General features: G+C 43.5%; 1 protein-coding gene across 1 annotated transcript in view; it reads right to left on the bottom strand.

The window, feature by feature from the left end:
• The window catches only part of ALDH4A1 (aldehyde dehydrogenase 4 family member A1), a 36,289-nt gene extending 21,823 nt beyond the window's left edge, over positions 1 to 14,466 (bottom strand). The window contains exons 1-2 of the mRNA XM_027842798.1: positions 14,174 to 14,466; positions 6,932 to 7,025 (exon numbers count right to left, since the gene is read on the bottom strand). Coding sequence (XP_027698599.1) covers positions 6,932 to 7,025; positions 14,174 to 14,232 — 153 coding nt within the window. The 5' untranslated portion in view covers positions 14,233 to 14,466. The remainder of the gene's footprint in view (positions 1 to 6,931; positions 7,026 to 14,173) is intronic.
• Positions 14,467 to 15,471: the final 1,005 nt, after the last annotated feature.

The following is a 15,471-nucleotide window of genomic DNA, read 5'->3' as shown; positions in this document are numbered from 1 at the left end:
GTGCAGGTGGCCTCCTAGGAGACCATCCCCAACAATGGAATTACTGGGAAAGAAGGATGGGGCTTACTTTTGGAGGGGCTAACAGCAACAGCTGGCATGTATGTAACATTCTCAACATTTATAATGCTTTTGGTTCAGAGTCACCCCCAATTTACACATGGAATGGCCTCCAAAAGTTTAGAAATCAATCAGCAAGTATTTATCAAAAGCCTACTCTGTGCCAGAAGCTGAGCCAGACCTCAGGGACACAAAAACAAAAGTGAAACATCCCGCCCTCCAAGTGCTTTCACTGTGAGACCGTTTGGGAACTGGGCCAGATTTCTCCATGTTAATAATGGCAACTTGGGCCTTCAGGCTCCTGGGCCAGCCCACAATTAATCAGCAAGGATCTATTAGGGCTCCATGATGTGCCAAGCACCGTGGTAGGGCACCAAAGACACAAAACTTGTATAAAGCCTAACACTTCTAAATTTTAAAGCTAATAGCCCCAAAACTTGACCCCATGGAAGAGAAGAGAAAATTTATCTCCTTCCCCTTTTTGAAGAGATGGGGAACTACAGGTACAGAACACTACATACATGATCACTGTTGGGTTGGTTAGTTCTGCTGAATTTTTTTTGTTTCTATTTATAAGATTTATAGATTAAGATAAGATTTATTTATAGATTAAGAGCTGGAAAGGACCTCAGAGGCCAATGAGCTCTGGGTTTATAGGAACATGGGCTGCTTTGATCAAAGAGGGAAGAGAAGGGCCAATTTCTAATCTGGATGGCCCAGGACCATAGTGACTGGCAAGGGTTAAGAAAAAAACAGGATTTAGAGCTAGAAGAGAATTTAGAAATCATCTAAAGTCTTCTTCATTTTACATCAGAGAAAACAGAGGCCCTTAAAGGGGAAATGATCAGCCCAAAGTCACAAGGTGTAGAGTGCATTAAGACTGTGTTCACTCTGCAAACACTCATCCATATGTTCCCTTCTCCCCAGAGAGAATGTAAGCCCTTGAGGGCAGGAAGGAGAGGCTGGATCTCTTTGTCTTTCCCTCCTGTTCTCTTTTTAGAGGAGAGCTGGAATTTCATTAGTGTCCTGAGCTCCCAGGGAAGAAATTACCTCTCCCAGGGGCAGTAAATAGAGCACCAGCCCTGAAGTCAAGAGGACCTGAGTTCAAATCCAGCCTCAGACCAAAATAGCTGTGTGACCCTGGCCAAGTCACTTAACCCCAATTGCAAAAAAAAAAAAAACAAAAAAATTTTTTTTAAAATAGCTGTGTGACTCTGGGCAAATCACTTAACCCCAACTGCCTAAAAGAAAAAAAAAAGAAAGTACCTCTCCCACTGCAAATCAAGGCCTATTCTGCAACTTAGAATCTTAGAGAATCACCAGAGACAGTGACACACAGCAGATGCCTAATAAATGCTTGTCAATTCCTTTTTTTAATGGAAAATGCCATTTTATTTTATTTATAAACTTCTAATTGATATTTTGTTTCTTAAATCCCATAGTATCCCATGTATCCCTCACCCTATCCCTCCCAGAGAATCATCCCATATGACAAATAGCTTTTTAAAGGGGGGGGAAGGGAGTCAGCACAATTATTTGACACACTAAAAATGCCCGAAAACATGTGCAAAGTTGACACCTGCAGACCTCCTGCCTCTATTGGGCCGAGGGGGGAAATCTTCTCATCTTTTTATATTCAAATCCTGGGTGAATTGTTAATTTTGTTGGTTTCACTTTTGAGTTTTTTGGTGTGTGGTTGTTCTTTCCATTTACGTTGTTGCAGTCACTGTGTATACTGTCTTCTTGGCTCTGCTTACTTCACTCTGCATCAGTTCACAGAGTTCTTTCTAGGCTTCTCTGTATTCCTCACAAACGTCATTTCTATAGCATAGCAATATCCATTACATTCACATACCACAATCTGTTTAGGTATTCCCCAATTGATGGACATCTACTTTGTTCCCAATTCTTAGCTATCACAAAAACTCCTGATATAAATATTTTGGAATATGAAGACTTTCTTCTTATCAACAGCTCCGTTGGGGCTGAACAGAAGACACTGGTTCAAAGGGACATTTTAGTCATTTTACTTGCATAATTCCAAATTGCTTTCTAAAATGGCTATTCCATTTCACAGCTCCACCAACAATGGATTAGTGTACCTATCTTCCCATGACCCTTTCAACAATGACTGTTGGCCATTTTTAATCATATGTGTCAATCTGCAGAGTATGAGGTGAGACCTCAAAGTTGTTTCGATTCGTATTTCTCTTATTATGAGTAACCTGAAGCATTCTTTCATGTGGTTGTAAACACTTTGTAGCTGTTCTTTTGAGAACTGTACACATCCTTTGGTCACTTATCTATTAGTCATATGTATTTATTAATTGTTCATATATCTTAGACATCAAACTCTTACCAGAGAAATCTGATGCAAAAAGCCTTTTCCCATTCAACTGCTTCCCTTCTCCTAAACACATTAATGGTGTCCATGCAGAAGCTTTCCAGTTTCACGTAATCCAAGTTATCTATTTTATCTTTGGTAAATGTCTCTGTCCTTTGTGTGGTGAAGAACACATCTCCTACCGATAGCTGTGAGGGGTAAATGAATTGCTTCTCTTCTAATTTCTTTTCTAGTCTGATTATTAAGGTCACATAACCATTTAGAATGTATTGTGGAGTACGCTATGAGGTGTTGATTTAACTCTAAGCCTAATTTCTGTCAGACTGATTTCCATCGCTCCCAGCAGTTTTTATCAGATAAGGAGTCTTTCCTTAGATAATTTATACTTTCCACTTTATCAACCACTGGGCTACTAAGTTCTACTTTTTGGGATTCTCTCACGTTTAGTCTGTTCCGTTGATCTATCTCTCTGTCCTTTAACAGTATCAGATGTTTTGATGACTGCTGCTTTATCATCTAGTTTGAGGTCGATAAGTGCTATTCCCCTTTTGTCCTTTTTTTCCATGATTTCCCTTAATATTCCAGATATTTTATTTTTCCATATTAATTTTATTACTTTATCAAGTCCCATAAAGAATCATCTTGATATTTTGATTGGTGTGGCATTAAAAGTATAAATTAATTTTGGAGTATTATAAGATCAGGCCTGGTGGTTTTGAGACTACCATGACAGCTTCCCCTATTAAGGGAGGCCATAGTTTATAGAATGGATGGAAACCATTGTAATAAGATTAAGCCTGATGGTTCTGAGGTTATCTTAACAGTTTCTCCCTAAGGAAGGCTATAAACTTATAAAACATACTCATGGAAAAATATTGACAATATTTTTTGAAGGTTGGTACAGCTGTATAAACTAAATAATATTTTGTCTACCACCAGATCATTTTTCTCCCCGAGATGCAAACCCCCAAAATAATATTTTGTCTACAGCCAGCTTGTTTTTCTCCCTGACAATAAACTCTCCAAAATGCCCTGACCCAATATGCAATTTGGCCAACTCCAAGAAGGACATCTAAAGTCCTCTCAGAAGAGTACTTTGGAGCACATCTCCTTCTTGCAGTATTCCCTTTTTGCTGAATGAACCTGTGTCTCTGTGCTCCCCAATACAGTGCTGCCCTTACATGAATTACACTTTGTTAGTGTATACGTCTGAGTTGTATGTTGGGTTCCCTTCTCCCCTTTCTCCTTCCCCCTTTTCCACACTACTTACAATAAAGTTTTGCATTGAACTGAAACCCATTATTTTACATGTTATTCTCAGCACCAGAACTCAATAAGAATTTGTTTTCACAGACATCTCTGGCTGACCCAGTGGTCTTTCCTTAGACATAAACGAGGTACTCAAACAAAGACTCAACCTACTGGTAGCTACACCTGCACTTACTATAAGACCACGTGTAGAAAGTAAAGTCAATAAGGGAACTCTATATCCTGACAGGAAGGACTATCTCAAAAGTATTCTAGAAGTATTATCTTTTTTATTATGTTGGCACGGCCTAAACATGAGCACTGAATATTCCTACAGCTATTTAAGTTGTTCTTTATTTCTTTAAGGAACATTTTGTAATTGAAATAATATAAGTCTTTTGTGTGCTTTGGTCGCTCCCCAGATATTTTTATGCATGTTGAAGTTATTTAGAATAAGATTTCTCTACTTTCGCTTCTTGGGTTCTGTTATTATATACAAATGCTGTTGATTTTTGAGGACTTATTTTGCAACCTGCAACTCAGCTGAAGTTATTAACTGTCTCAACTATTATCTTTGACAGATTCCCTAGAATTTTCCAAGTAAACTACCATATCATTAGCAAATAAGGATAGATGTGTTTCCTCTTTACCTATCTTCATTCCTTTAATTCCTTTCTCTTGTCTTATTGCTTTTGCCAACATTTCCAGAACCATATTAAATAATGTGACAATGGGCATCTTTGCTTCATGCTTATGTTTACTGAGAAATTTACTGGGAAAGGTTCTAGCATATCCTCCATTGCATGTGATGCTTGCTTTTGGTTTTAGATAGATGCTTTTTATATTTTTTTTAAAAGGTCCACCTATTCCTATGTTTTGTAGGATTTTTAGTACAAAAGAAAACTGCACTTTAGCAAAGACTTTTTCTGCATCTACTGAAATGATTACATGGTTTTGGATGTTTTGGTTTTTAATGATTAATCATGTTAATTGTTTTCCTAATGTTAAACCATTTTTGGATCCCTGGTATAAACCCCATTTGGTCATAATGATTTCTTTGACAAACTGATGTAGTCTGTTTGACAGAATTTTCTTTAAAACTTTTGTGTTAATACTCTTTAAATGATATTGACCTATAGTTTTCCTTCTTGTTTTATCTTTCCCTGGTTTAGGTTATTAGGACAATATCTGTCTCATAAAAGGATTCTTGGAGGGTACTTTCATTCTCAATTTTTGAGAATAATTTGTGAAGAACTGGTACTAATTGCTCTTTCAAAGTGTGACAGAATTCTCCTGTGAATCCATCAGGAAGAGGAGTTGTTATTTTTCTTTGTAGTTCCTTTACAGTTAGATCCATTTTCTTTCCTAAGATTGGGTTAAGATCTTTATCTGGTCTTCTGGTAGTTTGTGTATTTTACATTTTTGAAGGTTATCCTCTATTTTTTTGTGTGTGTTCTTAGTTTTATTAGCATATAAGTGTACCTAATATGTTCTGATCATTATTTTTATTTCTTCCGGTTTTGTTGCGATTTTGCCTTGTTCGTTTGTTATTTTATTAATTTGATTTTCTGTCTTCTTCTTAATCATTTTAGCTCCAGGTTTATCTATTTTATTAGTCTTTTAAAAGAACTAATTTTTAGTTTTAACATTTCTAATTTATCTATTTCTCCTCTATTTTTACCATCTTCCCTTTCATGCTTATTTTAGGTTTATTTGTTGGCTTTCTAATTTTTAAATATGTATATTCAGTTAATTAATTCTGTCTTTTATTATTTTATTAATATATATTTATAGAGATACGCTTTTTCTCTTGAGGACTTCTTTTGGTTGCACCCCAGAAATTGTGGTACATTATTTCATCCTTATTTTCTTTCACATAATTAACATTTCTATGATTTGTTCTTTGACTCACTTTAGCAGTGAGGGTGAGGAACCTTGGGCCCCATCTGGCCCTCTAAGGCCATAAGGTCCTCAGGTAAGGCCTTTTGACTGAATCCAAACTTCACAGAACAAATCCAGCGGCCGAAGGTTCCCCACCCCTGCTTAAGATTTCATTGTTAAATCTCCATTTGGATCTGTGTTTTTTGTTTGTGGTACCTGAAAGAATTACTATTTGTATAGCATTATGATCCATAAAAGATATACTATTTCTGCCTTTTTACACTTGTTTGCCATATCTCTGTGCCCTAACACATAATCAATTTTGGTAAAAGTTCCATGTCATAGTGAAAAACATGTATAGTCTTTTGCTGTCTTACTTAGGAGATGCCGTAAGTCTTTTAACCCTAGTTTTGCCAGCAATTTGATCAGCACTATATTTTCTCTTTGGTTTATCTTTCTATTAGACTTATCCAAGACAGAGAGGGATACCAAAGTCTCTGTCTTCTTGTAGCTTAGTTAATGTTTCCTTTATAAATCTGGATGAGAAGGCATGTACATACATTTATTACTGATGTTAGTTTGTTTTCTATGGTTCCTTTCAGCATAATGTTTATCCCTTGTTTATCCCTTTTTGTTTTTTGGACATTTATTTTTGCTTTGTTAGATTGTGTGACTGCAACGCCTGCTTTTTTACATCCACTTGATATATAAATTTTTTTCCATATCTTCAGTTTTATTTTGCATATGTCTTTGTTTTATAAATGTTTCTTTTAAGCAACAGATAGATTATAGGGTTTTGTTTTCTTATCCACTGTCACTAGTTTCATTTTATAGGATTGTTTAATCCACTCACACTTAAAGTTATGAGAGTTAGGTTTATATTTTCCTCTATGTTTATTGATTCTGTAAGGAAAATGCTTTGTCAATCAATGACTTTGCAAAGCAGTAGGTTGAAAAGGAAAGAGTATTTTGTTTGAAGTCAGAAAATTTGTGTCCAAATTCCATCTCCGCTACTTACTACCTGTGTGACCTTGGACAAGTCACTTAACCACTCTGGGCTTAAATGTTCTTCATCTGTAAAAAGGAGGGGTTGGATTACAAGATCCTAGTTTCCTTCTAGCTCTCAATCTATGATCCTATGAGGTGGGAAACACACATAGTATTAGCCCCCTTTTGCAAATACAGAAACAGACTCCAAGAGAAAGTGACTTGAGCTGGGTCACTCAGTAGTTGACGTCTGAAATACTATCAGACTCACTCCAATGTCCTTCTGGCTCTGGAACCAGACTTCTTTTTACTACCTCACGCTGCCTGTTTGTAATGCAGATGTAGTTGTGACTTAGGGAGTATCTATACTTCTCTTCCTCTACTCTGTTTTTATATCTGGCCCCCACCACATACCTGCTGCAAGGCTTTTCGCTCAGGGCTGCCTGGGGTGAATGCCAAGACAGGTTCATTGGCCACCTTCACCGAGGCAGCATGCTGCCATCGAAGCCTAAGACAAAAGGACAGAAGACAAATCAATAGTACTACTTTGGGCCAGTCCAGGATCCTGTCAGACAGGGATACTGAGGGCCCGTTTAAGGAAGCTAAGGTAACACACCACCAACAACCTCTTAAGGGCCTTATCACTCTGCAATGATTGATCTGGATCCATCATCCAGGCACTTATCCAAACCCTTTGTTAAATGATTTATAACCGCAGTACAGGGAGACTTGAGTTTTGAGTCTCATTCTGCTAATAGCTTGCTGTCCAACATCACACAGATCACTTCACCCCCGTGGGCCTCAGTTTCCTCATCTGTAAAGTAAAAGGGAATTTCTAAGGCATTCCCCAGCTCTACAGTCTATGTTCTTAAGGCCCCTCCATCCAGCTCTAACAATCTCTACCCAAAGGTGTCCATCCCCTTCCAGCTCTGGTAGTCTCTCTAAGGTCCCTTCCAGCTTTGATACTCGATTTTCTGTGGCCCTTTCCATCTCTGATATTCTGTTCTAAAGTCGTTCTCTGTTTCTCTGTCTCAGCTGAGAGCAAGGTATGATCTAGGTATAAGGAGTGGCTCAGGAGTCATGGCAGGTTGTAAAATCAGAGAATTCCCCTCTTCTCCTGAAATCCTCTGTCCCCTGACCACCTCCTTAGCTCAACAGAGTGTGGGTACAGTATGGACTTTGTTACAGATAAGGGACCTAGAGTGGAGAGTACAGGCCTGGATGTACAGTATTAAGTGGAGAGTCAAGGCTTTGTTTGGAATCAGGAACGTTTGACTCTGTGGCTTTATAATCACAGAATGCTAATAATTCCTGAAGAACAGAATAGAAGAGAGAACACCAGAGTGCCAAGGGACCTTAGAACATACAATGTCAAAACTCTGCAAGAAGACAATCTAAGAGAATCAAGGGAAGACTAGTGACCCAGAAGAAGCCATTGGCTACCCATCTAAGAGCTAAGGAAATGCTGAGGGAGGGCCTGAGATAAAAATCAGGACGCAGGTGAGGAGGGCGAGGAGAAAGGGGAGCTGGGTGGTGTTCAATCCTGGAAGGCTTAGTAGGGAAGGAGGCTTTGACTCAAACGTTTGTAATGACTATGGGTTTGAGAGCAGGAAGGGACCTCTGGTCTTGGCTCACAGGAAAGGCCTCGGGAGAACTAAAGGGACCCAGGGAGAGCAGGCACACAGAGTCCCGTGAGTTCGGCCCCTTGCTGGTAGTCTGTCTCTACTAGTTACTCAGCAGATCTAAGAGACTTTAACCACAGCAGCGAACACCTCGCCCTGCCCCACGGCCAGTCCTCCCAGGCAATCAGTAGGAAAGAGTAGAACTGGTTTCCCAAGAAATTAGGAAAGGGCTGGGGAGGTGGTTCTTCCCTCTGAAGCCAGTCTCCCTCCACTCAACAGAAAACCTCTGAGCTGGGAGGAAGGGCCTTTAAAACACAGACCATCAGAAGAAAAAGGGCCCGTCAGGTCCGACTCCTTTGTTGTATGGATGAGGGCCATGAGGCTCACAGAGGCCCAAGACACAATGGGTGCGGATGGCAGAGTGCCCCTTGGGGATCTCCAGTATCCAGCCCAGTGCTCCTTCTAGCACAGCACGGGGCTTAGGACACAGGACATTTAAATCTATTGCTCGTAATCACCTACTTACTCATAACAATAATCCTAATGGCTCACATTTTTATGCTACTGTAAGGTTTGTGCTTTACAATCATTTGTCTCAGGTGACCCTTCCAAAAACCCTGGAGGGAGGGACTAGAATTATCCCCATTTTACAGAGGAGGAACTAGGGAAGGCAACAGTCCCACAAATGCAGAAACTTACAAAGAGTACAGGACGAGGTCGGAGCCAACTTTGGGCCGCAGCGGGTGCCTGACCATGCCCAAAAGTCAAGGAGAGGAAATTTACTGATTAACTCAAAAGGCCCAGCTCAGCACTGTGGCAGATAAGATGAGAGACAGGGTCTCAGCATCCTAGAAAACAGGCCAGCAGGAGAGCTCAGAGTAAGGCAAGCAGAAGAGGGGCCTGTGGGGAGAAGGGTGGCCTTCCAGGTCCCCTGCGATGATCTTAGCCCAGATCTGGAGAACCCTAAGACAGAGACCAGGAGGAGGCTATGCACACTTCCTGAAGGAGCGGCTCCCTCCCATGGGGTATACTGAGAGAAAAGCACCCCCACATAAGCCAATCCCCATGCTGTCTCCATACTGCTCCCTAATGATGATCGCTACTCAGGCTCCCCCTTGGGTAGAGAGGCAAGAGTCCGAGACAGCCCAAAGCACTGATCCGAGCCCCCTCAGCTATGAGCCGGGGCCTAACATCCCCTTGGCTGCCTCGGTGGTGGGAGGTGCCCCCATTACGTGAACTCAGGAGATCTGGGTTTGAACCCTGGTTGAGCCGCTTCCTGGCTGCACATCCTAGAGAAGTCACCACCCTTCTCCTAGCTGGTTTCTTCTTCTGTAGACAGAGAGGGTGCTGGCTTTGGAGTCCAAGGATCCGGGGATGAATGCAGATCTGCCATTTTATGTGGGTAACCAAGGGCAAGTCCCTAGACCTCAGTTTCTTCCATAAAACGAGGGGGTTGGACAAAATTCTTTCTACAAACCATGAAATGCTGCAGAAATGTGGGCAAATCTTACTAATTCCATCTTTCTTCCCCTTAGGTCATGAATCAGAGAATACAAGTAAAATTGTGCATCTGCTAGCGGATCACTGGAGAACAGAGACTAGCAAATTTCTGCCAGGCAAAGATAGTTTTTTGTAATTTAGCATTCTTTGAATCCTTCTCTTCCAATCTCCCAGATGAAGAACTTATGCCGGATAGAGACGCACAGAGAGGAAAAGGTGGCTCTCTAAGACTCCCCAGCAAGGGGAGGAGGTAGGAGAATCTGCACCTTGGAGTTCCCATTTTCCAGCAGAAGACTGCCCCAAATAACTGAGCAGAAGCTCTAGAATCAGAAGGGGCCTCTGAGATTATTCCCATCAGCCGCCTCAATATACACAGCAGAAAACTGGGACTTCTTCAAGGTCATGCAGGAGCAAAAGCTGGTGTCCAAATTCAAGCCCCACCCCCCTTCTCTGTCCAAAAGTCAGACTGGATGCTCTGGCTACCATATCACAAGGCCTGTCAGCGAGACACATACACCGTGCCTGCTAACTTTCCCCACTGACCACAGAGAGCTTCAGGCAAGAAAGATGCCAATGGCAGCTGCCAACCTCAGGAATAACCTGGCAGTGTCTACCAGAGACTAAGAGGCAGCATGGCACATGAAGGGCATCAGGGCTGGGAGACCACAGTTAATCTCGTATTCTTGCTTCTAAGTTTCCTTCTACAGCCAGCCTCTTTTGTGGGGATTACTGGTCAAATATGGGCTGGACTAGATGCAGTGTGAAGTACTTTTCAACTGAAACTGCTTTGGGGTCCTCTCAACCCTAACACTTCATGTTCTAAGTCCTGACAGCACATTCTAAGCTCCTTCTCAGCTCTGATGTCCAGAGATCTAAGGTCCCATCCAGCCCTGGCAGTCTATGACATCTAAGATATTCAGGAACAATTACTGTCCCTCTACATAGCTCAGTCCCTTCCCCATAAGGCAGGCCTTCTAGGTGCTGCCAGTGAATGTGATTGGTTCAGGTGGGGAACCAAAAAAGAGAAACTGACACAGTCATATCGCCTCTCTTCTACCTTCCAAGCTGAGGTGAGCAGGGTAGAGACAAGATAAGGTCAGAGAAACAGTTGAGTCCTGGAGGGGTTGGCCCAGACTTTCAGAGCAAAGGTCATTTAATCCTCCCCATGCCTGAACAACTCAACTGGTCGCCCGTCTCTGCTGGAAGACTTCCAGGGAGAAGACTCCAACATCTTCACAGCAGACCATTACTCTAGAGGGTAGCTCTGCTGGCAACTTTTACCTGGCTTCAATCCTACCCAGTCTCTCACTACCTCCAAGGTTTCCTAGCTGTTATCTAGGGCTCAGGATAAAGCAAAGCTGCCCTTATCAGGGAGATAAGAGAAAGAAGATAGGAGAGTCTGGGGAGGTAAAAAGGGGAAAGTGCAGAGTGGACGAATCCCCAGGCTTAGCTGAGAGGCCTAAAACCTAGGTTAACAAACGCAGACAGGTGTAGGACCCTCTTAACTTTCACAGGCTTCATCTTTCAGTTCAGTTCAACAAAAATGAGTTATGTACAAAGCACAGCATTGGAGCCACATCTAAATAACCAACCAAGCGTGTAGACACCACCATCCCACTTTAGAGATGAGGAAACTGAGGCTCCAGAGGTAAACTCACTTACCTAAGGCCAGACAACCTACTGGGGCCAGGGTTCAAACAGAGGTTAAACCAACCTCTACTTAATAGGGCAGATGAGTCTGGAGAGGTGTCCAGACTGCTGGGGTGGATTAACCATAACAGTGAACGGAGTGCTGGCCTTGGAATCAGGAAGATCTGGGCTTGACTCCTCAGAATCTTTCCAGCAGAGCATCCCTTGTTAATGGGGCTAATTACAATTCCTGTTTTCAATCATAAAGGGGAATTCACCAGTACCTCTAACCTCAAATGCTGAATGAACAGATAAGAAGGGAAGTACTATTGGAAGATAAAGAATGGATGTTTCAAAGTCACAGACTGCAAGTCAGATCTGAGAGGGCCCGTAAAACATGGAACACAGTGTACAGAGCAGTCCGCTCTTCCTGATTCCAAATGGGACTCTAGGCAAGTCATTTAACCTCTGCATGCCCTGCGTTCCCTCCACTGTAAAATGGGGATAATGACAGCACCTACATACCTACCTACCAGTGTTGTTGTGAAGTTCAAATGAGATAATAATTGTAAAGGGCTTAGCACAGTGCCCTGCACATAGTTGGCATTATTTAAATGTTAGCTATTATGATGATGATGATGATGATGAAGATGGAATAGTAGAACTCCGGAGGGCCCTTAGAATAAAGGTCACCACAGCTATGGGGACCGGGTGGGGAACAACTCAAGACAAAAGAGTTTGTTTGAAACCACTCTTAGCTCAGGTCCCCAACTGGATGGATCTGATTTGGCCCAGAGAATCAAAATGCTGAAGAGAGACATTGCAGGTCAGAAGTTAAATAACTTGCCTTAAATAAGGTAACATCCCTGCCTGACCTCAAACCTGACCCAGTATAGTGTTTCTTCTACTACTCCAAAATGCTTAGAACAGAGAACATTAGAGCTGAAAAGTCCTTATAGTCTCTCTCAGCTTCAGGTTCCTCATCTGTAAAATGGGGAGGACAGCAGTGCCTCCTTCCAAGGTTACTGTCAGGCTCAAATGAGATAACATATGTATATGTTATGTATATCACGAGAGATAACCTCAAAGAGCTAAATAAATGGAGGTATGTTCTTATTATCATCCATGCCCTTAGGGCAGGGCTGGGCAACCTGCAGTCTTGAGGCCACATATGGCCTTCCAGGTCCTTGGATGCTGCCTTTTGCCTGAGTCCAAGTTTTACAGAACAAATCTTTTAACAAAGTTAGGATTCAGTCAAAAGGCCTGCTCTTCAGGGCCTAGAGGGCCTGCCGCAGGGTAATGGAAAGAGCACAAGCTCTGCAGGTAAGTTTGGTCCAAAGCCGGTTCTGCTCCCTACTTAGTATGTAACACTAGATATTTCACTTACTCTCACTGGACCTGAAATCTGTAAAATGAGGCTGTTAGACTCAACAAGCTATCCCATGAAGCCTCATTTTACAGATTCAGAAAACTGAGGCCCACTGAAGGAGTGTCTGAGGCAGAGACACTGATTAACTCTGAGGGCCCAGCTCAGCACTGTGGCATTCAGGATAGGCTAACTGAAGGGGCATGTCCCAGCATTCTAGTGAACCAACCTGCTAGAGAAGAGAAAGTCCAAAGAGGACGGGAAGGAAGATGAGAGAGTCAGCTAAGTAGAGAGTGGGGGAAGGGGATGGCTCTAATATTTGAAAGAAATAGAAATAAATGGTAACAGGGAAGATCCCTCAGTGAGGTTCCAAGGAAGGCTAGTTGGATCAGACTGCATAATAATTTCATACAGGTTTAGAGCTGTAGGGAGAAGAGTATTAGTAAAGTATTGAAAGAGGAGAGCTTTTGGAATAAATCAGAGAATTCTAATCCTAAACTGAGAGACAGGGGACTTGGGTTCCAGTCCCTCCTCTGCCCCCACCCCAAATGTATGATCTTAAGGTCACTTCCCTTCTCTTGGGCCTGAGTTGCCTTCTCTTTAAAATGGGAGAGGGGGTAGGTTCCTGGACTATATGATCAAAGGTCCCTTTCTGTTCTAAGGTTCTAGGCTTCAGGAGCCAGGGTGAAGTAGCAGGAGACTCCCAAGGTCTGAGAAGTAACTCAGAGAAACAGATGCACTAACAGAGGACAAGCCATGATATAACAGCGACTTAGAACACAGGTTCCACTGGGGAGAGAGGGTTCAATCTTGGGGTTTGGGCACAAGCGGGGAGCTGGCCTCCATCCCCAGAGGGGAAAAAACCAGACCTAGAAGACTTTCTGGAACAATCTCTTGAGGGGAGAAGAGTGGGGAAAACTGAGGGATCTGATAAGTGGGGGTGACCCTAAAGGATCCAGTGGGTGGAAAGAAATCACTCCCTAGGGAAAACAGAGTGGCGGGGAATGTCCCTGTGAAGGGGGAGGAGACCTCTAAAACTCAAGGATGCTTAACCATTTTGTGTGTGTCCATGGGGCTCTGACATTCTGGTGAAGTCTATGGACTCCTCAGAAATATGTTTTTAAATGCACAACACAAAATACATAGGATTACGAAGGAAATCAATTATGCCGAAATAGTTACCAAAATATTTTTTAAAACCAAGTTTGAAGTCTCCAGGTTACAAAGCTCTACCCTAAAGGATCCATTGGGTGGTGAGAGAAATATAGTGAAGGGAAGGGGAGTAGGTCCTGGGGAGACTCCTCTTCGAGGGAAGGGGTCTCAGGGATCCAAATGGGGGGAGAGCCCCGAGAGATACAGTGAGGAAGGCCGATCCTGAGGGTGCAGAGGGGGAAGGGGGTCCTGAAGCTGCAGAAAGGGAAGGGTCCAGACGCTCCAGGAACAAGGGGATCCCGAAGGGGCAGTAGGGGAGGGAGTCCTGAGGCTCCAAGGGGATCCTGGGGTGAGGGCAGGGGATTCGCCCCCGCGCTGGATACTCACCCCGCCTGCCACGCGCCGCACAGCAGGGTGCGGTGGAGCTGGGGCAGCAGCGGCAGCATCTCTATCTCAAGGCGGCGGCTGCGCGGCGGAAGTGGCAAGAGCAGAAGCAAGAGTGAGAATTCTCTGAAGCCCCTGCGCCTCGAGTCCCGCTCAGGCCCTCCCGGCCCGCACCACCGAGGAGGGGGGAGAGGGGAACCCGGCCGCTCCGGGCATTCGTCCCAGTCTGCCCACACCCGAGCCTCCCTCGCTCTCTGGCCCAGGAAGAAAGAAGAACATGAAAAAGCCCCATCAAACACCGCGTGGTTCCCGAAGACTGCTGCTGACGGCTCCACTCAGAAGAACCCTACCCCCACCCCCACCCCAAGACCGTTGTACTACATCCTCCCCCCTCCCTGCCTTCTTCTTGGTTCAGCCCGATCTCCAGGGTGAGAATGGCAAGAAGAAGGCGTGAACATTGCCGGCCAATCAGAACGATACGTGAAGCCTTCGGACCTATCAGAAACTCCGTTTATATAACGGGCTTCTCGATGAGGGGGGAAGGGGAAGTGGAAGCCAATGGGAAGGCAGAGGATTCCCACGTGCGCGAGAGGAAGCGAGTGTGAAGCCAGGACTCGGGCCGAGGTGGGGGAAAGATGCTGGACTTTACCCATCCGCACCTGGCCTTTGACCTGCCCGGAGATCGTGCCTTTGGATGTGGCTGGGGAAAGCCCTGGGATTTTTAGGGACTTTGACCCTCCCCAAAAGATCATCTTGACCATCCCCCACCCCCATTTCCCTTGTTCAGTAACTTCAGTCGCGACTGACTCTTCGTGACCTGGGCATTTTCTTGGCAAAGATACTGGAGTAGTTTGCCATTTTCTTCTCCATGATAATGAGGCAAACAGGGTTAAGTGACTTGCCCAGGGTAACACTGCTAGGAAGTGTCTGAGGCTGGATTTGAACTCAAGAACGTGAGTCTTCCAGACTCCAGACACAGCGCTCTGTGCACTTTACCACCTAGCTGCCCCCTATTTCCCTCCGTTAGGAACCTCTAATTGATTGCTCCAGTCAATTAAAATAAATATTAACTAAGTGCCTCCTATGTCCAGATCCTGGGTATATCTTTAAGGCTCTTCCCTTAAAGACCCTCTTAGGACTTTAGTATCTACCCCTAGGGAGACCTGGGTATTTAAATCTGTTGGTAATAGGAAACCTCAGTAGGCTTTAGATCAAGGAGGTGACCTCATTAGCAGATGGTTATTTTGGGAAAAGGAGGGGTTATTAGAAATATTCCAGGTAAGAGGTGATAAGGCTCTGAA

The sequence above is a fragment of the Vombatus ursinus genome, unplaced genomic scaffold (genome assembly GCF_900497805.2).
Source record: "Vombatus ursinus unplaced genomic scaffold, bare-nosed wombat genome assembly UNPS02014884.1, whole genome shotgun sequence".
Classification (NCBI taxonomy): Eukaryota; Metazoa; Chordata; class Mammalia; order Diprotodontia; family Vombatidae; genus Vombatus; species Vombatus ursinus.
Note: the sequence above shows the minus strand (reverse complement) of the source record. Positions and strands in the feature narration are given on the sequence as shown.